Raw genomic sequence first — 26,278 nt, forward strand, 5'->3', positions numbered from 1 at the left:
GTGGTAGTCTTTGCTTTCCAATTGTCCTATTTATGTAATTTTTGGACCTAATATTTCTTTGTGACAGTGTTATTTTTTTGTATTTGAAGACTTTGGAAACTAGGAGTAAAATATTTGTATAGTCAAGATACATCTAATAGTTGAAGTTATACGCTTATACCCTGCCTGTTACTGAAAGGATTTAGTGGGCGCAGGGTTAAGAGCTATGGCGTGCTATGGCTGCTAACCAAAAACAGGTCAGCAGTTTGAATCCACCATCGTACCTTGGAAACCTGGTGGAGCAGTTCTACTCTGTCCTGTAGCTTTGAAATCAACTTGACGGCAAGGTTTTTTTTTTTTTTAAATCATAAAAAGATATGTGATAATATGGAAAAACAAAACAAAAAAATTGAAAGATCAGAACCAGGAGAAAGTTAACTTAGAATAAGAGCTCAAGACTGATAAAAAAAAAAAAAAAAATCCACAGGAGTCTGTATGGTTGAACTAATTGAGCCAAACGTTTGGCTTTGATTGCTACCAGCCTTTGATTCCTACTTGCTTTTAAAGGTAGATGTGGTTCCATCTTCATTTAAAATAGATTATTAATTATAACATACAATATCAACTAGCTTCTGGAGGGAGAAATCTCCCCTGCACGCATTCAGTGTGTGTATGGTGTGTGTGTGCGTATGTGTAGGAATGGTTGTTGGTGTTAGTTGCCATCGAGTCGATTCTGACGTGTATAGATCCACCTGTGAGTTGCCATCGAGTCGATTCTGACGTGTGTAGATCCACCTGTGAGTTGCCATCGAGTCGATTCTGACGTGTGTAGATCCACCTGTGCAGAGTAAAACTGCCTCACAGGGTTTTCAGGTTGAGACCGTTCAGGAGCAGGTCACCAGCTCTTACTTCTGGGGCACCGCTGGGTGGATTCAAACTGCCAACCTTGTGGCTAGTAGTTGAGGGGTTAACCATTTACACCACCCAGGAACTGACTCTCTCTTTCTTTGTCTTTATATATATCTATATCCATACATAGAGTTTCAATTTTAGACACCTTAAAATGTGTATGTATAGAATTGAATGGAATTTACATTTTAGAATTGAGGAAACTACTGTTAATTCTCACAGAAAACATTTTAGGTCGGCGAGGAGATGAAACTTCTGCAGCACTCAAAGTGGATTTTCCACATGAAGAAACGGTTCCAGGGAAGTGGGTCGTATGGTGGATGATATACTCAGTAACGTTGGTCATGGATTGGATTGTGTCCCTCAAAAATATGTGTACCAGTTTGGCTAGGCCATGATTTCCAAGTATTGTGTGATTGTCCACCGTTTTGTCATCTGGTGTGATTTTCCTATGTGTTGTAAATCCTAATCTCTGCCTGTGGTTAATGAGGCAAGATTAGATTATGTGAAGGAAGATTAGGGTGGGATGTAACACCCTTACTCAGGTTGCATCCCTGATCCAATGTAAGAGGAGTTTCCCTGGGGTGTGGCCTGCACCACCTTTTACCTTACAAGAGATAAAAGGAGAGGGAAGTGAACAGAGGGGGAGGACCTCATACCACCAAGAAAGAGAGCCATCCTTTGGACTTGGGGTTCCTGCACGGAGAAACTCCTAGTCCAGAGGAAGATTGATGAGAAGGACCTTCTTCCAGTGTCCACAAAGAAAGCTTTCTGGAGTTGATACTCTGATTTGGACTTATAGCCTACCAGACTGTGAGAGAGTAAGCTTCTGTTTGTTAAAACCATCCACTTGTGGTATTTCTGTAACAGCAGCACTAGATGACTAAGACAACATCCGTATCACATTTGTATGTTTCCAGAAGGCAGCTTGGTGCATGTTTCTTGATGAGAGCTGAAGGCATAATCCTGATAGAAGCATGTGCAATATGGAATCAGGGCTTTTTGACTGATCAGCTCTGTTCATTGACTGCAGTTATTTAGTTGATTCTTTTAGAGGATATTGAATACATTTGGAATTTCGTGATATCTAGAAAATCTAGAAAATGCACAGGTCTATTATACTGGTTTTTTATTGTACTGGGGGGCAGTTACCTTTTTTAAAATAATTTGTTTTTCTTGTTGAGAGTATACACAGCAGAACATACACCAATTGAATAGTGTCTACATGTACATTTCAGTGACCTTGATTACATTCTTTGAGTTGTACAACCATTCTCACCCTCCTTTTCTGAGTTGTTCTTCCCCGTTAACATAAATCCACTGCTTCCTAAGCTTCCTGCCTAATCTTTTGAGTTGCTGTTGTCAATTTGACCCCGTATAGATAGATCTCAAAAGAGTGCAGTGGTCCAGGCAGACATTCTTTACTAGTTCAGCTAAACTATTGTTTGGTTTTAAGAAGACTTCATGGGATATTTTTGGTTTAAAGATTATCTCAAGGCAATAGTTTTGGGGATTCATACAGCTTCCATGACTCCAGAAAGTCTGGAGTCTACGAGAATTTTAAATTGTTTTCTGCATTTTCCCCCATTTGATCAGGATTCTTCTGTAGAACTTTTGATCAAAATGTTCAGTAATGGTAGTCGGGCACCATCCAATTTTGGCCTCATGGCAAAGGAGGCAGTTGTTCATGAGGGGTTTAGATATGGAAGCAGTTACCTTTTGTATATAAGCATGGTTTCTTGTCAAGAGAGTAAAATATTCTTAAGACCACAAGTTACATATTTAATGCAGTTATTATCTCAAGCCCGGCACTAATATTTTAGGTTACCTTCTATGATTATTGCTAATTCTCTAAGGCTGACTTTTGATATGTTAATGTGTCAAAAATATTGGTTATGAGAGAACCATACAGATTTTAAGAATTTACTAAGTTGAACTGACTTTATTAAAATACGTTACGTGGTGTCTGCCTTTGAACCTATTTCTCCAAGATAATTGCCATAAGTGTTAGAGGTGGGATCCCAATACAGTCCATGATTTCTCTATTGCCATGTCAGTAGGTTCCTCAAATGAGTTATTTGAGGAATATTCTAAAGAAATGGGCAAATTGGGAACAGGGAGTGGTATAAATAAAAAATTTATAGTTATTAGAGAAGAAGAAAAGTTGAATGTAATAAATGCCAAGTAAGTATTCTTAAAAGGGTTTTTATATTATAGGAAAAAATACCATTTTTTGGCTATTGTGGCCAAGGACTACTTCCTGAAGAGTGAGAATTAATGTAATATTAGGAGGGGTGAATGGAAGCCACATTAAAAAAGGGAGGAGATCATCTTAGAACACTGTGAGGAAACACGTGGGAGCCAAAGTGTGCCTTTTGTGCCCAAGGGAGGGTGAGCAGGCAAGGCTGGCTGGAGCTCCATGAATGGCAGTCACGGAAACTCACAGTAAAAATATAAGTTTCATACTGACTGTGAAGTCTCTATGCAGAGGGCAGAAATTTTTAATTTTGCCTTGTACACAGTGGAGAGCCATAGTGGACTTTTGAGCATAGAAATATTTTAGTAGAAAGCTGATTGAAAATGGAAGAGACTGAAGGTTGTGTTGGTAAGGTGTTAGTAAAAGGATAAACTGTACATCCAAATCTTGGGGCAGAACACTGATCAGAGTCTGGGTTTAATGGGAGAATTACCAGAGACTGCTTACGGATTCTGAAGTTTATGCATTTTTCTTTTATGCTTGCTTTTCTAAAGAGCCTAGAATTTTGCCTTGCCTTACGGTCCACTGTGACCCCTACATCTTTTCCTGCCAACTTTCTAAGCCAGGCCATTCCTCAGTTTGTGTTTGTCCAGTTTCTTTCCTTTTTTTAAATCAAGACTCGTTTTACTTTCACCCAAGCTGAACTGTTTGTTTCTAACTACTACTTCTATTTTCCATTTACCAAAATCATTGAATGTATTATTCCCTATTTTCTAGCTTGTCATGTTAACCTTCTAATGGGTTTTCCTGCCAGTGAGCTTGGAGTGCTCTGAAAATTTAAAGTGCGCAGATAAAATATTTTTCTGGTCAAAGAATAAAATGTTCCTACAAGGCCCTGTTTCATTTGTATAATTTAAGGTAGTTTCATTTAGGATACCGGCTTTTAGCAGCTGCCTGGAATATTGTGGTGAGAAGGAGTCTGAGTTAAGTGCAGGTTGCAGTAGGAGACTGTAGTTATCAATCTGTGGTACTTGTGGCGTGGGATGGGGAGCCGTGTGTTACGTGTCTGTTACCCCTCACCCATTTTGTGTGTGTTTTTTTTTTTTTTCTCCTGCCTTCCCTCCAATTCCCAACACACACTCAGACATCTTTGACAAATAGTCATCTAATTTCTGTTTTATGCTTTCAGTGATGATGGATGGCCATATATTGGGGAAAAAATATAGTATGGAATAATAATTGAAAGAGTTTTTATTTGTATCTGCAGGTCCTGGACATTTCTTGGTTGGGTGGCATTAGTCAAGCTACTTAATTTCCCAAAGCTTAGTTTTTTCATGAATGAAATAGGCACACTGTGTTTCCTCTTGAAATAATGGTATGAAACATAGCCATGAGCTAAATTCAGTAACATGTTTACTATTGGTTGGGATCCCTTCCTGCGAGTAGTTTATAGTCTCTTGTTTAGATATATAAATTCAATACAGTTAAATACGGCACAAGGTGGTGGTGTTATTAAGTGCTGTCAAGTCGGTTCCGACTCATAGTGACACTATGTACAACAGAATGAAACACTGCCCGGTCAGGCACCATCCTCACAATCCTTGTTATGCTTAAACCCGTTGTTGCAGCAACTGTATCAATCTATCTTGTTGAGGGTCTTCCTCATTTTCGCTGACGCTCTACTTTACCAAGCATGATGCCCTTCTCCAGGGACTGGTCCCTCCTAATAACATGTCCAAAGTACCTGAGATGCCATCCTGCCATCCCTGCTTCTAAGGAGCATTGTGGCTGTACTTCTTCCAAGACAGATTTGTTTGTTTGTTTAGCAGTCCATGGTGTATTCAATATTCTTCTCCAACACCTCAATTCAAAGGCTTCGATTCTTCTTCAGTCTTCCTTATTTATTGTCCGGCTTTCACATGCATATGAAGTGACTGAAAACACCATGGTTTGGGTCAGGCACACCTTAGTCCTTAAATTGACATCTTTGCTTTTCAATACTTTAAAGAGGTCTTGTGCAGCAGATTTGCCCAGTGCAGTAGTCTTTTGATTTCTTGACTGCTGCTTCCAGGGGCATCTATTATGGATTCAAGTAAGATGAAATCCTTGATAACTTTAATCTTTTCCCCATTTATCATGATGTTGCTTATTGGTCCAGTTGTGATGATTTTTGTTTTCTTTATGTTGAGGTGTAATCCATACTGAAGGCTGTGGTCTTTGATCTTCACCAATAAGTGCTTCAAGTCCTATTCACTTTCAGCAAGCAAAGCTGTCATCTGCATAATGCAGGTTATTAATGAATCTTCCTCCAATCCTGACCTTGAGTTCTTCTTCATATAATCTAGCTTCTCGGATTATTTGCTCAGTGTACAGATTGAATAAGTCTGGTGAAAGGGTACAACCCTGATGGAAACCTTTCCTGACTTTAAACCACTCAGCATCCCCTTGTCCTGTTCGAATAACTGCCTCTTGATCCAGGTAAAGGATCCTCGTGAGCACAATTAAGTGTTCTGGAATTCCCATTCTTCACAATGTTATCCATAATTTGTTATGATCCACATAGCCAGATGCCTTCGGTTGTCAGTAAAACACGGGTAAACATCTTTCTGGTATTCTCTGCCTTCAGCCAGGATCCGTCTGACATCAGCAATGATATCCTTGGTTCCACATCCTCTTCTGAATCCAGCTTGAATTTCTGGCAGTTCCCTGTTGATACACTGCTGCAGCCCGTTTTGAATGATCTTCGGCAAAATTTTACTTGTGTGTGATAATAATGACATTGTTCGATAATTTCTGCATTCAGTTGGATCACCTTTCTTGGGAATAGGCATAAATATGGATCTCTCTCAGTTAGTTGGCTAGGTAGCTGTCTTCCAAATTTCTTGGCAGAGATGAGCGAGCACTTCCAGTGGTGCATCTGTTTGTTGAAACATCTCAGTTGGTATTCCATCGGTTCCTGGAGCCTTGTTCCCCAATGCCTTCAGTGCAGATTGGACCTCTTCCTTCAATACCATTGGTTCCTAATCATGTGCTACCTCCTGAAGTGGTTGAACATCGGCCAGTTATTTTTGGTGTAATGACTCTCTGTATTCCTTCTATTTTCTTTTGCTGCTTCCTGCATCGTTTAGTATTTTCCCCATAGAATCCTTCAGTATTGCAACTAGATGCTTGAATTTTTTCTTAGGTTCTTTCAGCTTGAGAAATGCCAGTGTGTTCTTTCCTTTTGGTTTTGTAACTCTAGGTCCTTGCACATGTCATTATAATACTTTACTTTGTCTTTTTAAGCTGCCCTCTGAAATCTTCTGTTCAGCTCTTTTACGTCATCATTTTTTTCCTTTTGCTTTAGCTACTTGACATTCAAGAGCAAGTTTCAGAGTCTCCTCTGACATCCATTTTGGTGTTTCCTTTCTCTCCTGTTTTGTTAATGACCTCTTGCTTTCTTCATGTGTGATGTCCTTGCACAACTCATCTGGTCTTCGGTCATAAGTGTTCAAGGAATCAAATCTATTCCTGAGACGGTCTTTAAATTCAGGTGGGATATACTCAAGGTCGTACTTTGTCTCTCAGGGACTTGTTCTAATTTTCTTCAGTTTCAATCTGAACTTGTATATGAGGAATTGATGGTCTGTTTTGCAATTGGCCCTTGGCCTTGTTCTGTCTGATGATATTGAGCTTTTCCATTGTCTCTTTACACAGCTGTAGTCGATTTGATTCCTGTGTGTTCCATCTGGCGAGGTCCATGTGTATGATCCCCGTTTATTTTGATGAAAAAAGGTGTTTGCAGTGAAGAAGTCATTTGTCTTGCAAAATTCTATCATGCAATCTCTAGCATTGCTTCTGTCACTGAGGCATATTTTCCAACTACTGATCCTTCTTCTCTGTTTCTAAGTTTCATCTTTCAGTCACCAGTAGTTTCAGTACATCCCGATTACATGTTTGATCAATTTCAGACTACAGAAGTTGGTAAAAATCTTCAATTTCTTCATCTTTGGCCTTAGTGGTTGGTGCATAAATTTGAATAATAGTCATAGTGTATGGATATTTTCCTATCACTGACAGCATTGTACTTCAGTATAGATGTTGAAATGTCCTTTTTGATGATGAATGCGACACCATTCATGTTCAACTTGTCATTTCTGGAATAGTAGACTATATGATTGTCAGATTAAAAAATGGCCAGTATCAGTCCATTTCAGCTCACTAATGCCTAGGATATCAATGTTTATGCATTCAATTTCATTTTTGACAATTTCCAATTTTCCTAGTTTCATATTTTGTATATTCCATGTTCTGATTATTATTGGATATTTGCAGGTGTTTCTTCTCATTTTGAGTCATGCCACATCAGCAAATGAAGGTCCCGAAAGCTTGACTATCCATCCATGTTATTAAGGTTGACTCTACTTTGAGGAGGCAGCTCTTCCCCAGTCATCTTTTGAGTGCCTTTTACCTGAGGGGCTCATCTTCTAGCACTATATCCGACAGTGTTCCACTGCTATTCATGAGGTTTCACTGGCTAATTCTTCTCAGAAGTAGACCCCCGGGTCCTTCTTCCTAGTCTTAGACTGGAAGCTCAGCTGAGACCTGTCTGCCATGGGTGACTCTGCTGGTATTTGAATACCGGTGGCATAGCTCCCAGCATCACTGCAGCATGCAGGCTCCCACAGTAGGACAAACTGACAGACATATGGGGAATGGTACAAGGTAGACAAGCACAATTCATGATAAGCTCTAAACACAACTATTTTATCTTGAACTGCCTCTGTAACGTTCAATTCAGTAGGTATTATCTTCCTTTTTACCTCGGAGAAAATTTTAGTCTCACAACTTTCCTCCTTACTCTTTTGGTGATAATAGCCTGATGGTGACTTGTAGTCACTCATACAGTCTTAATTTAGTTATTCGAATGTCTAGTCCTAGATAATAATCAGAACTAGAAACCTAAATTAGCAGAAAGTCTTTGATTATTATTTTGGATTTATAAACAGAAAATGTACACCACACTTTGGCTGATTTAAAGAGTATATTTTCCAAAATAACAAATTCTTATATCTCTGTCTTGAAAGTTTTAAAGGAAATGCATCTCCGATGAAATAGTAAAAAGCAACTGAGTGCTAATCCAGGTGAGATGTGTATTGTATAGGCTGCCTTCCCTGTCTTCTTTTCATCTTATGTCAGAACCTATAGAAGGGAACCGGATGCCTCTGTCTTGCATCTGTGCAAAGATTTCATGTAGTGTTCCTGTATTTTACATGTTTAGAATGGTATTGCTAACTTGAGTAATTTAAAGTAATTTCTGCCTCAAATGTCAAATGTCTGTTGCATTTCAGATCTTCCTCTATTTGGTATAATTATCAACTCTGAGTGCACAGATTGACTTAATACAGTCATCAAATATGCTTTGAATTAAGCGTTATTTGGCTAGCTTCTGTAGCTCTGTTTGAAGCAAAGCACTCTGTATTGCCGTTACCAGTTTGCTTCTACTTTATCAGAAACATAAGACCTATAGATCCCAACAACCCCTTGGTGAAATCTTTCTGCCAGGTGGATGACATGTGAGTGTATCTCGTTGCAAAACTATAACATTGCTAGTAGCCTAATTTGAACCATTTCTTTTATAATAGGTTACATTTATTAAGAACTTGCTTAAAAGAGTTCAAACAAGGGTGGTGACCTCTTAAGCACTCATATTTCCAAACTTTTTAAAAACCATACATCCTTCACATTGTTGATCCTTTATGCAAACTTTTAGTACTTAGTACCAAATGATTCCACAATTAGTGTTTTGCAGCGAATGCACAATGAAAGATTATTGAGCATTCAAGATACGTGGTCATTTAATCTCCTGGTGCATTTGTATGTGCGTGTGTGTGTGTGTGTGTGTGTGAGAGAGTGAATTAGAAGTTTCAGTGCTGCATTTAGGGAAATGTTCAATGTTGTGCTCGGCATTTTGTTTGACAGTTGTCACATTGTTTTCATTGTCTCTCCAGTTTTGTTTATTTCCCTGCTTCTTAAGCAGCTTGATGAAATCTCATCAGCTAACTGGGAGTGAATTTCGATGAGTGCCAAGTTGCTTTGATGAAGTCTAGTGCAATTATCTTAAACTCGACTTTATTTGGCTTTAATGCTGGCATTTTCCATATTGAGAAAATCAGTGCATTTGTCCGCTGCAAGAGATAGAAGCCCCGTGAGAAACAAAGATAGCTCAAATACAAAGAGCAACCACGATTTAAGTTCATTTTATACCTTTGTTTCAAAACCAGCTGGTCCACACATTAAAACGTTGTTTTACCATCTGTTCTATTTAACAACAAAAAATCAGAATGAGTTCTTAGCCAAAACTACCCTCACCCACCAACTAGAAAAAGCAAATATACAGTTCCTATTGATCAGAATGAAAGCTTTGGTTTCCTGTTACCTGCATTTTTCTAAGGGGACAAAACTGGTTTTAAAGCTTTTAAAAAAAGATATTTCATTTTACCAGCAATGAAAAATTGAGTTTTTTAATTGGACTTCCTAGGAAGATTTCAGGCTACAAAACCAGTACTGTAAAGGAGTCAGCAGTATCCCAAATTTAGATCTTAATTTTTGATACTTATGATTAAGTAGAGTGGCTGATGGGTTCGAACTGCCAACCTTTCGGTTAGCAGCTGAGCTCTTAACTGCTGTGCCAGCAGGGCTCCTTTATTGAGTACAGTGTACAGAAATTACCTTTACATAAATGGTTTCAAAACTTGCCCCTTGTTTTAATGAGCTATTATTTTGTGTTCACTTATTAGGTTATTATTATTATTATCACCATGATCTAGACCAAGGACCTGGTGAGGCCTTTGTATACCCAAGCTTTTAGCTTTCATGCAGTTTGAATTAAAGCTACCACAGAAAATAATTCCTAGATGAAGGATATAGGAGAATGATTTCTAGTGGATCTGTTCTGATACACTTTTTTCTTTTTAATTTTTATTCTGATTGTGGTCTTGTCACAGCCCCAGATGAATCTCAAATAGTTATTCTAGAGTCTGGATATAATTGCTGTCTTCTTGGTATAAGGGTCTCCTGATCCATAGTCTTGAAAGAAATTGATGAAATACGCATTTTTCTGGTGCAATGCATGGCTTTTCATTATAATAGGTATTTTTAAAACCATGAGTTGTGATGATGAAGTGATTCAAGATTGGAAAAAGGTTGAAAGCTGCTACAACTGAAATGAAAGCAAGAACCAAATGCTGACAGCAAGGAACACACAGCCATCATAGAAAAATGTTGATGCCAGTTGCCTGAGAAGTGCATCAAGGAGGTATAGTAAGCCTTTCTAAGGAATTTTATTAGGAGGGAGCTGTGACTGGCAGTTCATCAATGCCTAAAACAGCTTCAGTGCACTTGACCTTTCCACATTTATCTATTAATATTTTTCAAATTGGTTCTTTTATAAAAGCCATTTGCTTTCAGTATTGTACGTGGCAGGGGGCAGGGGGGCTCTTCAGATTTTCCAAGTCCTTTAAATCTCCATTGCTTGCTAGATCCTTCTTTAGGAAGGAGTTTGTTGAGGCAGATGCTAAATGGCCTTGGGCCAAGAGGCTGTGAGCAACGTATCTATTGCATGTACACTGGGAGTTGAAGCTTTTCTAAGAGAAACAGACCATCTGACTTTTTAATTAGAAAACTGCTCAAGTCAACACCTCGCTGTCATCTCTTGGGACTTCTAAACTAGAATCCAGGGTAGCTTTACTAGTGTTTTTCTTTTTTAAAACATGCAATAAAAATGTAGAACCATAGCCAGGGGAGGGATGAAGGGTAAGGGGGGTGCGTCTCAAGGGATTGATAACAGGATTAGAACTTTGTAGAAATAATTTGCATTTCTGGCTAGCATCTGTCATAGAACACACATACTTAGCTTGGCTGGAGTTATGAAACCTAGTGTTTTACATTTTGAGTTTTTTTTAGGCAAAATTCAACACTTTCTCTGCTATGCAGAAGTGGCCACCTCTGTGAAAATTCAAGAACTAGCCCTAAGTGCAGGAAGAAGTAGACAAGTATAAGGAAATCCACTCTGACCAAAGCTTTTTCTTTAGCCAGTTCAGTGGCAAAAGGCAAAAGGCAAAACAACAACAACAACAACAAAAACTGCATTCACATTGTTTATATGAAATTGAAGGTGCTAAAATAGCAAAATCCAGAAGGTTCTGGGGTGGCTACAGCCTATCACTTTGAGGAAGCTCTGTTCTATGTTGATTTATAGGATTTTAGTTTGGATCTGCTGTTGTTAGAGACATCCTTAGACTTATTTCTGGTTCAAAGATGATATTGAGCAATCGCAAGCTTTTAGGAGAGAAATTGTTTTAAAAACTTATCTAAAAGAAACATTTTATTTGTAAAACAGCCCATGAAAAATCAATGTTTCATTTTACTCTCAAGATAGTAGCACACGCGAAAGGAACAATTGTCGATTTCAGCTCATGACGACGCCGTGTGTGTCAGAGTAGAACTGTGCTCTGTGGGGTTTTCAGTGGCTCATTTTTCAGAAATAGATTAGCAGGCCTTTCTTCTGAGGTGCTTTTGGGTGCACTTAAACCTCCAGCCTCTTGGTTTGCAGCTGAGCATGTTAACAGTTTGCAGTAACCAGGAACTCTAGCACATACTAGACTTTGAGATTCCAGATAGGTTTTTTGTGTTTTGTTTTCCCCTTGTTATGTTGATAGAATGTAGATAAAATGCTTGAGAGTTAACTTCGTTGACATCTTCTGTCTCATGTTTCTGTATCGGTGGAGAAGGTGCTTCATGGTGGTCAGTAATGCAAAAAATATTATGACAAATTTTTGAAATTTTCTGTCTTTAATCTCTGCAATTCAGACTGTGTGCTTGTACGTGTTCTGCATTTTGACTCATTGAAACAGCTAAACAGGGAGGCAAAAGCACAATGGAGACATCTTTAGGGCTAATGCTAATTTAGTGAATTTAAATTGCTGTTCTATAAAATCATCTCATTATAACTTCCAATCATTGTGCCCTTTAGTCTAGTAGCATTTCAGTACACCCCTCCCCCCGCCCCCCGCCCATTCCCCCTGCTAAGCAGTTTGTAATAGATCAGCTATACCACCAGGCCATCAAATGTATTCAATTTTGGAAGCAAACACTTCATGGTTGTTTAAAAATCCAGAGTATTCACATGGGGAAAGTGTGGGAGGTTTCAAGTTTCTGAAACATTCTGCAGAAAATGAAGTGATAACAGTTCCTGCCGGTGGCCATATGACTCAATAATAACTGGAAGAAAAAAAATGTTTACTTAGGCTTGGCCAGAGTTAATAACAAGCAAGAGTTATAATCTTATTTTGCTCACATACACATTTCCTTTCTCCACAATCTCTCTCCTCGTCTTCTGTAGACATGCTCACTATCTTGAGACCTAGATTTACTCTTATAGAGAAGGTCAAAATGTATTTTATGCTGATTGAAGACTTTTTTTGACCCTTTTCATTAATTAAAAACACAGTAATAGCAAGGTCTCAGTTCTGTTGGCACAGTACAATGTTAGCTCGTATAGTGGCTAAATGTGGGTAGCATTTGTGGTGGGCAGTCCGAGGTAGCTGTTTAGAAGGTTTTCCTTTCAATTCCGTGACTGAACAGCCTCGGGTCATCAAAATGCTTTACTGTCAGAGATTGCAGAGTACATTTGGCACCAACATGTGCTAACATGAGCTTTTGTTGTGTTTAAATTCCTTTCCAGCTAGGTTGGCCAGATCTTTATTTTATTTTGGTCCATGGCCACATCTGTCACCTGTCGTCCTCAGAGGTTCTGTGCCTCTTGGGAGGGACTGCTTTTTCCTGAACCTCTGCTTTGTGTTTAGCTCCCAGACTCTTTAGACCTTTCTTTCTGTAGCCACAATCAGGTGAGCCACCTAGTCTCTAATCCATTTGGTTGATGGGCTGGGGAGTTAACGTCTGTTTTATTTTATTTATTTTTGCTAAGTGGGTGGGATATTATAGCTTTAATAAATGACCTTTTGTGCTGATAGTATTGTGGGCAGAGAGAATGTGTATTTTGAAAAGAAAACCTTTAATTTGAATATGTTAAGTAATTCTGTAGGAATTCATAAATGAAAGGTTTAGGATAAAATGTATTTTCAGGAGGGTACCTGGAGCATTTACCTAGGTAAGGGGTGAACAGTCTTAAACTGTCTCAAGACTGAAATTACTTGAGCATTTCTGGTTTAATTTTAATTTCTTCTGAATATTTTCAAGCCCTGAATTTGCAAAGGTTTTACTGTGAACCGGAAGCTAACTATTTGGTTTAACAAACATGCCAAGCAATGTAGAAAAACTAATTTCTGTGGCGATCAAACCCCTGGTTCTATTAAATGTTTCATCTCTTTCTTCTAACTTGAAATTTAAATTTGAAAGGAAACTAAATTTTCAAGTAGTTAGGAGAGTGCTGTCTGATACAGCACTGCCATATTGCAATTTTATTTCAAAGACCCTAATATGGAAAGGTTCAGGATTTTAAGAAGACACAGAAGACATACCAGTCTTTACATACCTCATTCCCTTTGTATTCATGTGTGTATGAGCAAAATGTATATTTTATCAACCAGTCTGCTGAAATTACCGAAAAAGGAGCTCTACCTCTAATATGGATCAATGTCAGTTACTAAAAGGTGTGATGAGAATAACTTTACAGAAAAGTCATAACGTAAAATCGTGTGTTTACACTGAATCTAGGGTAAAATTTAGGGGTCTCTCCTGTGAATTACCTTCCCGTTCTTTGATGACCTGGCATCTCTAGTTGCCAGCCTGTTCCAACCGCGACACCGCTACCACTTGAGGCTTCATTGCTGGCCGCTTGCTCATCTGTTTCTGTTTTTTCACCTCTCAGATGAGGGAAGTCAGAACAGCAAGACGTGAAGAGAGCAAAGGCTGGGAGTCAGACAGTCTGGGATTGTCCCTTCAGTGCTGCCACTTAGTGACTTGTGACCTTGAACATATCTCTGATAATTGTTTTTCTTTGCTGTAAGGTGGGCAGATGGTAGAATGTCCCTTGTAGGTTTGTTGTGAGATTTAAAGAAAAATGCACAGTGTCTGCACAAAACTAGCATTTGCTGTGCTCTTAGGCTGTTATTTATGTTAGTTTGAGTGTGGCAACTCTCAGCTGAGCCTGGATGGCTTGCTAAGACACTAGAGTTCTTCAGATTCCAGAAAGTTGTGGTATTGTCCCGGTTCCTAGCTCCTTCTATTAAACAGGTTAACCTCATCCTTTATTCATGGAATACAAAGGGAGTTAGTTATTCAGTAGAGCATCATTTTGTGGCCCTGGTGGGCGGGTCAGTCTCAAGTCTGTGTGTCTCCTGGTTCTTCCCACCTGCTCGGGCTACTGTACCCATCCACTTAGGCAGTTGCCTCTAATTTCTGTATCTGGAAAACTAGTCACTTTTTTCTTCAAATGTCAACATTCCTCCCAGGGAGGGAGGGGCGGAGTCAGGAGAAGGATTTCTTACAAATCCAGGGCTGGGTTAGGAAGTCATGAGATCCAAAAATTCTAAAGTGGAGACTTAGATTATGTCCATTTTTGTCCACTTTTTGGGTTATTAATATATGTTTTCTGAAACAAGTTTTAACATTATTAGCCTAAAGATTTATATTTCATAATATTTCATTATTTTTTGCATGTATCTCCATTTTCTATGTATATTCAAGTCAGTATTTTGTTATGTATTTAAAATGCATTTATACAGATAAGAAGTACTTTGAATGTAAAAAGCTTATGATCTTTTTTTTTTACCATAGCTAAATTTTAAAGTTGAACATTTAAAATTTTCCTACATTTTGAGAGAGTTGTTTCCTTTCATCAGCAAGATTCCCGAAAAAAAGTGAAGTGAAAAAATCAATAGCATTCACAGTCATGAGTGTCAGCCAGTTAAGAATGTAATAAAAGCATTTGAACAGAAGGAAAACCAAAAGGGAAGTCACCAAACGTTTGTGTCTTGGTAGTGGGATTATGGTCTATGACGACAAGGATAGTCATGCTCGCCACTGAATTTTCAGTGTTCTAACAGTTCCTTGCATACAAGTAGGTTGTCAGTAAATATTTGAATGAATGGATGATATTTAAAAATGTTCTTCCTTTATACTTTTTGTAATTTTAAAATTTTCTACTGTTAACATTGTTTTAGCATAAAGTTGTTTTACAAGAAAATGTTTTCATGAATATCATAAAAAACAGCATTCTATAACTTGGAATATTTTCATAGAATAGATTGAGCCAAGAGAATTACAGTATAAAAGACTATGAACTTCTTTTTTTCTATAATTCAGATTATTTTCTTATGATAGATTGAACGGTAGAACTGCTATATAAAAGAATATGAACTTTTTTCCCCACAGATTCATGTTGCCAAATGGCTTTTCAAAAGTGAGAGTGCCAGCTTTGGCCCACCTTGCCAACACTAAGTTTTATATTTTGAAACATAGTTTTGCTAAGACCTGATACTTTACTACTGTTTTCAATTATATTTATTTGATTATAAATGAGGAGACCCCCTTTGTTTCTTTACCGAGTTTCGTTTTTCCTCTTTTTGAGTTGTCTTTGTAACCTTTGCCCAAGATGGGTAAAGAGAGTATGCATTCCTTAAGAAGCTTAGAAAAAAGGGATATGAAAAATAATGTGGTAATTTTATTTTTTAAGACAAGGGTCCAAGACTTCTACAATGGCAGAGAGTTTTGAAATTTTCAGAGTTGGATACTTAAGATTATCAGGGCCAAGTACAAGGTCTTTAATTTTTAGATCGATTGAAATGAGTCCAAAGTTTTCCTAAAATTGCTGAATTTATAACCTGTTGTATTGTACAATGATGGCTTTAGCTTCTGCCTTTGTCTTCTGAGCTTTCTAAGTCATGAGTGGTGCCAGCTGAGACAAATAGAATTAAAAGATGTCAACTTATTTTTGAAAAGTTGTTTTATAAAAATGAATTTTTAAAAATTTCTCAGAGGTAAAACTTGGCAAATGTGCTCTCTCAGAAATCTGTTCATGGGTTTTGTCATTTCAGAAGTTGTTAACATGATGATGCTTAAAACATTTTTTAAAAATATGTTTTTTAAATGGATGATAAATTTGAGACCTGCATTTTTTATGACCATAGAAGTAAATGAAGGAGAATGGATCATTTAAATACATCTGTATTTCATAAGACTATATACGCAATCTCTTAGGCCAATTTCTTTTTAAAAGCTGACTATTTTATGTGATCTTACGTTTACTTTTATAGTGGCCTGACGTGAGCATGGAACAGGTTGTAATACTAGAAAATGATGCCATCTGATTTTTCATATTGATAGTGACATGGTAAATTTAAACTTAGAACAGGATCAGAAAGATACATGTATGTATAAGTGAAACCTCCATTAGGCAGTGTTCACAAGAAGGTTGCATGATGACCAGGCTTTCTATGATTGAATGGTATTTTCAGGTGTCAGAAAAATAGCCCGGAGCCTTGGCGGTCAGGAGGGATAGAGCAATGTCCCACAAGGATCTGCCCCTACTGCCACCAACACAAGATAGTGTTGAAGATTATGCATTGATTTATCCACTCTCTTGCCAGTCCTTTAGCCTTATCCCCTTCTAGTACTGCTAAATCCCCCAAGCCCAGTTCAAGCTAAGGTTGAGAAAAATCACACACTGTGGGCAGATGTCCTCACAATCTCAGCTGAGCGCTCAGCCCAGCCTGACAATCCTGTTACTTAGCTCTCTGTTTTCTCTCCCTTCCTCACTTGGCACAGCGGCTACTCCAAACCTTGAGTGTTCTCCTCAGAAGATGATGTTGTCTTCTACTTATGGCAGACAATGAAGTAAACTCCCTCACCTTACTTCCTGTTTCTGGATCTTCAAACTTTGCACCTCCTTGTAAAGGAGCCAACACTTTTGCTTGTAAGGATACACCCGGCAAGCCTGAGTCTTAGCCTTTCTTCTCCCGGAAGATCTTATTCACCTGCTACAACTTTATTGTATTTTCTTTCTCTTCTCTACCAGCTCCTTCTCAGTGCCTTCACCTAGCCACTGAATCTTATTTTTTCACTTGTTATCCTATATGTACTTCAAAATATCTAAAATGACTTCTTCTTCATTTAAATTAGTTCTTACACATAATATATTCAGTTTTAGTGGGCAATATCACCTCTCAACTCAATTTAGCCACAATCTGGAGGTTATCCTAAACTCCTTTACTACCCTTATTTCCCATATTCGTTTGGTCACTGATTCTGTCTGATTCTACCAACTTAATAACTTAGTGCCTGTTCCTCTCTGTACCCAGTCCTACTCTTTTTATCTTTGCTCCCCTTGACTGCTTGAGTTGTCTCCTGATTGGTCTTTTTTTTTCAACATCAAATTCAAAACAGTACTGGTAAAATATGTAAACATCAAATTCAAAACAGTACTGGTAAAATATGTAAGCTACAGGTCATTTATTTCATGTAGGTATTTTTTTTTATTACCTATAACCTTGAAGCAAACAAATATGCACCTTTTTTTTTTAATGTTACCAAATATTCTAGGTGTTAACTTTATTTAGTGGTGTTGTCTTTTTTTTTTTTTATAATAACTTTTATTAAGCTTCAAGTGAACGTTTACAAATCCAATCAGTCTGTCACATATAAGTTTACATACATCTCACTTCCTACTCCCACTTACTCTCCCCGTCTTGAGTCAGCCCTTTCAGTCTCTCCTTTCTTGACAATTTTGCCGGCTTCCCTCTCTCTCTATCCTCCCATCCCCCCTCCAGACAAGAGTTGCCAACACAATCTCAAGTGTACACCTGATATAATTAGCTCACTCTTCATCAGCGTCTCTCTCCCACCCGCTGACCAGTCCCTTTCATGTCTGATGAGTTGTCTTCAGGGATGGTTCCTGTCCTGTGTCAACAGAAGGTCTGGAGAGCATGACCGCCGGGATTCCTCCAGTCTCAGTCAGACCATTAAGTTTGGTCTTCTTATGAGAATTTGGGGTCTGCATCCCACTGCTCTCCTGCTCCCTCAGGGGTCCTCTGCTGAGCTCCCTGTCAGGGCAGTCATCGATTGTGGCCGGGCACCAACTAGTTCTTCTGGTCTCAGGATGATGTAGGTCTCTGGTTCATGTGGCCCTTTCTGTCTCTTGGGCTCTTAGTTGTCATGTGGGCTTGGTGTTCTTCATTTTCCTTTGCTCCAGGTGGGTTGAGACCAATTGCTGCATCTTAGATGGCTGCTTGTTAGCATTTAAGACCCCAGACGCCACATTTCAAAGTGGGATGCAGAATGATTTCATAATAGAATTATTTTGCCAATTGACTTAGAAGTCCCCGCAAACCATGTTCCCCAGACCCCCGCGCTTGCTCCGCTGAGCTTTGAAGCATTCATTTTATCCCGGAAACTTCTTTGCTTTTGGTCCAGTCCAATTGAGCTGACCTTCCATGTATTGAGTGTTGTCTTTCCCTTCACCTAAAGCAGTTCTTATCTACTGATTAATCGATAAAAAACCCTCTCCCACCCTCCCTCCCTCCCCCCCTCGTAACCACAAAAGTATGTGTTCTTCTCAGGTTTACTATTTCTCAAGATCTTATAATAGTGGTCTTATACAGTATTTGTCCTTTTGCCTCTGACTCATTTCGCTCAGCATAATGCCTTCCAGGTTCCTCCATGTTATGAAATGTTTCAGAGATTCGTCACTGTTCTTTATCGATGCGTAGTATTCCATTGTGTGAATATACCACAATTTATTTACCCATTCATCCGTTGATGAACACCTTGGTTGCTTCCAACTTTTTGCTATTGTAAACAGAGCTGCAATAAACATGGGTGTGCATATATCTGTTTGTATGAAGGCTCTTGTATCTCTAGGGTATATTCCGAGGAGTGGGATTTCTGGGTTGTATGGTAGTTCTATTTCTAACTGTTTAAGATAACGCCAGATAGATTTCCAAAGTGGTTGTACCATTTTACATTCCCACCAGCAGTGTATGAGAGTTCCAATCTCTCCGCAGCCTCTCCAACATTTATTATTTTGTGTTTTTTGGATTAATGCCAGCCTTGCTGGTGTGAGATGGAATCTCATCGTAGTTTTAATTTGCATTTCTCTAATGGCTAATGATCGAGAGCATTTTCTCATGTATCTGTTGGCTGCCTGAATATCTTCTTTAGAGAAATGTGTGTTCATATCCTTTGCCCACTTCTTGATTGGGTTGTTTGTCTTTTTGTGGTTGAGTTTTGACAGAATCATGTAGATTTTAGAGATCAGGCGCTGGTCGGAGATGTCATAGCTGAAAATTCTTTCCCAATCTGTAGGTGGTCTTTTTACTCTTTTGGTGAAGTCTTTAGATGAGCATAGGTGTTTGATTTTTAGGAGCTCCCAGTTATCGGGTTTCTCTTCATCATTTTTGGTAATGTTTTGTATTCTGTTTATACCTTGTATTAGGGCTCCTAGGGTTGTCCCAATTTTTTCTTCCATGATCTTTATCGTTTTAGTCTTTATGTTTAGGTCTTTGATCCACTTGGAGTTAGTTTTTGTGCATGGTGTGAGGTATGGGTCCTGTTTCATTTTTTTGCAAATGGATATCCAGTTATGCCAGCACCATTTGTTAAAAAGGCTCTTTTCCCCAGTTAATTGACACTGGTCCTTTGTCAAATATCAGCTGCTCATACGTGGATGGATCTATGTCTGGGTTCTCAATTCTGTTCCATTGGTCTATGTGTCTGTTGTTGTACCAATACCAGGCTGTTTTGACTACTGTGGCTGTATAATAGGTTCTGAAGTCAGGTAAGGTGAGGCCTCCCACTTTCTTCTTCTTTTTCAGTAGTGCTTTGCTTATCCGGGGCTTTTTTCCCTTCCATATGAAATTGGTGATTTGTTTCTCTATCCCCTTAAAATATGACATTGGAATTTGGATCGGAAGTGCGTTGAATGTATAGATGGCTTTTGGTAGAATAGACATTTTTACTATGTTAAGTCTTCCTATCCATGAGCAAGGTATGTTTTTCCACTTAAGTATGTCCTTTTGAATTTCTTGTAGTAGATCTTTGTAGTTTTCTTTGTATAGGTCTTTTACATCCTTGGTAAGATTTATTCCTAAGTATCTTATCTTCTTGGGGGCTACCGTGAATGGTATTGATTTGGTTATTTCCTCTTCGGTGTTCTTTTTGTTGATGTAGAGGAATCCAAGTGATTTTTGTATGTTTATTTTATAACCTGAGACTCTGCCAAACTCTTCTATTAGTTTCAGTAGTTTTCTGGAGGATTCCTTAGGGTTTTCTGTGTATATAATCATGTCATCTGCAAATAGTGATAACTTTACTTCTTCCTTGCCAATCCGGATACCTTTTATTTCTTTGTCTAGCCTGATTGCCCTGGCTAAGACTTCCAACACGATGTTGAATAAGAGCGGTGATAAAGGGCATCCTTGTCTGGTTCCCGTTCTCAAGGGAAATGCTTTCAGGTTCTCTCCATTTAGAGTGATATTGGCTGTTGGCTTTGCATAGATGCCCTTTATTATGTTGAGGAATTTTCCTTCAATTCCTATTTTGGTAAGAGTTTTTATCATAAATGGGTGTTGGACTTTGTCAAATGCCTTTTCTGCATCAATTGATAAGATCATGTGGTTTTTGTCTTTTGTTTTATTTATGTGATGGATTACATTAATGGTTTTTCTGATATTAAACCAGCCTTGCATACCTGGTATAAATCCCACTTGATCAGGGTGAATTATTTTTTTGATGTGTTGTTGGATTCTATTGGCTAGAATTTTGTTGAGGATTTTTGCATCAATGTTCATGAGGGATATAGGTCTATAATTTTCTTTTTTTGTAATGTCTTTACCTGGTTTTGGTATCAGGGAGATGGTGGCTTCATAGAATGAGTTGGGTAGTATTCCGTCATTTTCTATGCTTTGGAATACCTTTAGTAGTAGTGGTGTTAACTCTTCTCTGAAAATTTGGTAGAACTCTGCAGTGAAGCCGTCCGGGCCAGGACTTTTTTTTGTTGGGAGTTTTTTGATTACCGTTTCAATCTCTTTTTTTGTTATGGGTCTATTTAGTTGTTCTGCTTCTGAATGTGTTAGTTTAGGTAGGTAGTGTTTTTCAAGGAATTCATCCATTTCTTCTAGGTTTTCAAATTTGTTAGAGTACAATTTTTCATAATAATCTGAAATGATTCTTTTAATTTCATTTGGTTCTGTTGTGATGTGGTCCTTCTCATTTCTTATTCGGGTTATTTGTTTCCTTTCCTGTATTTCTTTAGTCAGTCTAGCCAATGGTTTATCAATTTTGTTAATTTTTTCAAAGAACCAGCTTTTGGCTTTGTTAATTCTTTCAATTGTTTTTCTGTTCTCTAATTCATTTAGTTCAGCTCTAATTTTTATTATTTGTTTTCTTCTGGTGCCTGATGGATTCTTTTGTTGCTCACTTTCTATTTGTTCAAGTTGTAGGGACAGTTCTCTGATTTTGGCTCTTTCTTCTTTTTGTATGTGTGCATTTATTGATATAAATTGACCTCTGAGCACTGCTTTTGCTGTGTCCCAGAGGTTTTGATAGGAAGTATTTTCATTCTCGTTGCTGTCTATGAATTTCCTTATTCCCTCCTTGATGTCTTCTATAACCCAGTCTTTTTTCAGGAGGGTATTGTTCATTTTCCAAGTATTTGATTTCTTTTCCCTCGTTCTTCTGTTATTGATCTCTAGTTTTATTGCCTTGTGGTCTGAGAAGATGCTTTGTAATATTTCGATGTTTTGGACTCTGCAAAGGTTTGTTTTATGACCTAATATGTGGTCTATTCTAGAGAATGTTCCATGTGCGCTAGAAAAAAAAGTATATTTTGCAGCAGTTGGGTGGAGAGTTCTGTATAAGTCAATGAGGTCAAGTTGGTTGATTGTTGTAATTAGATCTTCCGTGTCTCTGTTGAGCTTCTTACTGGATGTCCTGTCCTTCTCCGAAAGGGGTGTGTTGAAGTCTCCTACTATAATTGTGGAGGTATCTATCTCGCTTTTCAGTTCTGTTAAAATTTGATTTATATATCTTGCAGCCCTGTCATTGGGTGCGTAAATATTTAATATGGTTATGTCTTCCTGATCAATTGTCCCTTTTATCATTATATAGTGTCCTTCTTTATCCTTTGTGGTGGATTTAAGTCTAAAGTCTATTTTGTCAGAAATTAATATTGCTACTCCTCTTCTTTTTTGCTTATTGTTTGCTTGATATACTTTTTTCCATCCTTTGAGTTTTAGTTTGTTTGTGTCTCTAAGTCTAAGGTGTGTCTCTTGTAGGCAGCATATAGATGGATCGTGTTTCTTTATCCAGTCTGTGACTCTCTGTCTCTTTATTGGTGCATTTAGTCCATTTACATTCAGGGTAATTATAGATAAATAAGTTTTTAGTGCTGTCATTTTGATGCCTTTTTATGTGTGTTGTTGACAATTTCATTTTTCCACATACTTTTTTGTGCTGAGGCGTTTTTCTTAGTAAATTGTGAGATCCTCACTTTCATAGTGTTTGACTTTATGTTAGTTGAGTCGTTACGTTTTTCTTGGTTTTTGTCTTGAGTTATAGAGTTGTTATACCTTTTTGTGGTTACCTCATTATATACCCCTATTTTTCTAAGTAAAAACCTAACTTGTATTGTTCTATATCGCCTTGTATCACTCTCCATATGGCAGTTCAATGCCTCCTGTATTTAGTCCCTCTTTTTGATTATTGTGATCTTTTACCTATTGACTTCCATGATTCCCTGTTATGTGTATTTTTTTTTAATTAATCTTAATTTGTTTGTTTTTGTGATTTCCCTATTTGAGTTGATATCAGGACGTTCTGTTTTGTGACCTTGTGTTGTGCTGATATCTGATATTATTGGTTCTCTGACCAAACAATATCCTTTAGTATTTCTTGTAGCTTTGGTTTGGTTTTTGCAAATTCTCTAAACTTGTGTTTGTCTGTAAATATCTTAATTTCGCCTTCATATTTCAGAGAGAGTTTTGCTGGATATATGATCCTTGGTTGGCAGTTCTTCTCCTTCAGTGTTCTGTATATGTCGTCCCATTCCCTTCTTGCCTGCATGGTTTCTGCTGAGTAGTCAGAACATATTCTTATTGATTCTCCCTTGAAGGAAACCTTTCTTTTCTCCCTGGCTGCTTTTAAAATTTTCTGTTTATCTTTGGTTTTGGTGAGTTTGATGATAATATGTCTTGGTGTTTTTCTTTTTGGATCAATCTTAAATGGGGTTCGATGAGCATCTTGGATAGATATCCTTTCGTCTTTCATGATGTCAGGGAAGTTTTGTGTCAGAAGTTCTTCAACTATTTTCTCTGTGTTTTCTGTCCCCCCTCCCTGTTCTGGGACTCCAATCACCCGCAGGTTATCCTTCTTGATAGAGTCCCACATAATTCTTAGGGTTTCTTCATTTTTTTTAATTCTTTTATCTGATTTTTTTTCAGCTATGTTGGTGTTGATTCCCTGGTCCTCCAGATGTCCCAGTCTGCATTCTAATTGCTCGAGTCTGCTCCTCTGACTTCCTAGTGTGTTGTCTAATTCTGTTATTTTATTGTTAATCTTTTGGGTTTCTACATGTTGTCTCTCTATGGATTCTTGCAACTTATTAATTTTTCCAGTATGTTCTTGAATAATCTTTTTGAGTTCTTCAACAGTTTTATCAGTGTGTTCCTTGGCTTTTTCTGCAGATATCCTAATTTCATTTGTGATATCATTAAGCATTCTGTAAATTAGTTTTTTATATTCTGTATCTGATAATTCCAAAATTGTATCTTCATTTGGGAAAGATTTTGATTCTTTTGTTTGGGGAGTTGGAGAAGCTGTCACGGTCTGCTTCTTTAAGTGGTTTGATATGGATTGTTGTCTCCGAGCCATCACTGGGAAACTAGTTTTTCCAGAAAATCCGCTAAAAAAAAACTGCAGTCAGATCCCTATCAGAGTTCTCCCTCTGGCTCAGGCTATTCAGATGTTAATGAAGCCGCCTGGGGAGGGTGGGGGAGGGAACAGAGAGATAGGAGAGTAGCACCTCAGAATATAGCCAGAGTTGCTTGTCTTGCTTGGAAAGACTATTATATCTGAGATTCCCGCGGGCGCGTCGCCTATGTGTGCTGTCTGTGTGGAGATTGCCCCCGGGGGGTCTGGCCCGCTGGAGTCACGGTCAGATCCTCCGCTTCCAGCCCCACGCCCAGCGTCAAGGCTCCCCTACTGGGACGGTGCACTCTCGACTCCAAAATCAGTCGCTGCCTCCCGGGGACTTCTCGTCCCTCCAGCCGCGTGGCCGTGCCGCCCCCGTGAACCAGGTGGGCCCCCTCCCGGGGTTAGTTCAGATGGGTGAAGTAGCTCCCCGTGCTTGTGCCGCGACCGAGTGTCCCGGCTGGAACGCTGTTCTCCCCGCTCCAATACCAGTCGCTGCCTCCCGGGGACTTCTCCTACCGGCTGCGTCCCACGCCGCCCGCGCGACCCGGATGGTCACCTTCCCGGGGTTAGTTCAGGGGGTGGAGCAACTCTCCGTGTTTATGGCGTACCTGCGTGCAGTCCAAATCCCTGTGGGACGGTTCCCCGGCTCGGGTGCTGCTCTTTCTGCTCCAAGATCAGTCACTGCCTCCCGGGGACTTCTCCTAACGGCTGCGTCCCACGCCGCCCGTGGAACCGGCTAGTCCCCCTCCCGGGGTTAGTTCAGGGGGGTGGAGCAGGTCTCTGTGCTTGTGCCGTACCTGACTGGTATGCTGGCTCCAGGCTCTGGAAACAATCGCTGCTTCCCCGTATTAGTTCGTTCTCCGTCTCTAAATCTGTGTTTGTTGTTCAGGGTTCGTAGATTGTTATGTATGTGATCGATTCACTTGTTTTTCCGTGTCTTTGTTGTAAGAGGGATCCGAGGTAGCGTCTGCCTAGTCCGCCATCTTGGCTCCACCTCGGTGTTGTCTTTTTTAAAAGCATGGGTTGCACTTATGCTATTAATGTGGCCACCTCCCTTTAAATTGTCACCCAACTTTTTAATATCTTGCTCACGAAGTGAACCAGAGTGATGGGAGATGCAAACATCTAATATGGGTCTTCCTTTCCTACTCCCAGTTTCTTCCCTATTGAAAAGCAAACATACCAACAAGGAACAGCTTACATGTATACATAACACTCTCTTCTTAACATTTAGCGAATGGGAGATGTGAACTTAAGATTTTATATATAGTTACATGGATGCTTCTCGGCTGGGATGATAAAAGAATTATTTGACAACTTTTTCCCAGGCTTTGCCTTCTGTGATACAAAACTGTCTGTAGGGAGTGTCTCAAAATCCTCTGGTGCTTGCTTCAGTCATTTATGTTAGTTGTCAGCCAATAGTTTTGTGTAATTGGATTGTCTTCTGCTAATTTTATTGTATTTTACTTTCCTATTTTTAGGACAGAATTTGTTTCTGTGACTTGAAACAAATAATTCGGTTAATTTCATGAGAGCCAAGCATCCAAATATAAAGTAATGTAGAGCGATAACATTCATGTGTTTTGACAGCATTTAGAAGGAAAATAAAGAAGGCTTGTGTCAAAAATGTACTGCAGATCTCAAATTACCAAGGGCATTACTGGACTTTGGCTATCTTGGAGCCAGAAGTACTGCAAAGCTATGATTCTGAGGATATGTGAAGAATAAAGACCTACTTTATATTATTTCTTTTTTACTGTAAAGGAAATAACATTCATTTGAAGAGTGTTAGTTTATACTAAGTAACTCTTGTCCATTGTCGGTATTAAATTTAGTGTGAGATTATTAATGAGAATTATTAAGTAGTTTAAACTTTAAATTTTGTGTCTTGTAATTAGCTTAATTTCATACCCCAGATTTTGATGGGGCAGTTTGAATTGTTTTATTCCCTGGCAAAGTGCTATTATCTTTCCAACCCTGTTAGAAGAATGCCAGATTTTACGTATGCCCTGAGACAAATTAGCACTGTTTGGTTAAAACAGCTGCCTAGACGATGAAAAACAAATTAGATTATCAAATCCTACTTGGTAGTTTAGCATGTCAATTAGTTAAGTAAGGATTTGAAGCCTATCATACAGTCATGGGATGAAAAATGACACACAGTGGTCAAGCCAAGTGTCTTGTAATAGGCCCAACCTCAGTGTTGGCTCCGCTGTAGAGCTAGGGGTGGTGTATGTGCCCTTCTGTGTAATCCCCTTTCTCTAAGTGTGAGATCATAGTTGTATA

General features: G+C 38.7%; 1 protein-coding gene across 4 annotated transcripts in view; it reads left to right on the plus strand.

Annotated features, from left to right (window-relative positions):
- RSPO2 (R-spondin 2) overlaps nt 1-26,278 on the plus strand; it is a 193,451-nt gene that overhangs the window by 132,276 nt on the left and 34,897 nt on the right. Inside the window, exon 6 of one of the 4 annotated variants that reach the window (XM_049854307.1) lies at nt 10,217-10,889. The exons of the other annotated variants lie outside the window; for them this stretch is intronic. Within the exon in view, the coding sequence (XP_049710264.1) occupies nt 10,217-10,290 (74 nt within the window). The 3' untranslated portion in view covers nt 10,291-10,889. Of the gene's footprint in view, nt 1-10,216; nt 10,890-26,278 lie in introns of those variants that run through there. 4 annotated transcript variants of the gene reach the window in all.

The sequence above is a fragment of the Elephas maximus genome, chromosome 15 (assembly GCF_024166365.1).
Source record: "Elephas maximus indicus isolate mEleMax1 chromosome 15, mEleMax1 primary haplotype, whole genome shotgun sequence".
Lineage (NCBI taxonomy): Eukaryota > Metazoa > Chordata > Mammalia > Proboscidea > Elephantidae > Elephas > Elephas maximus.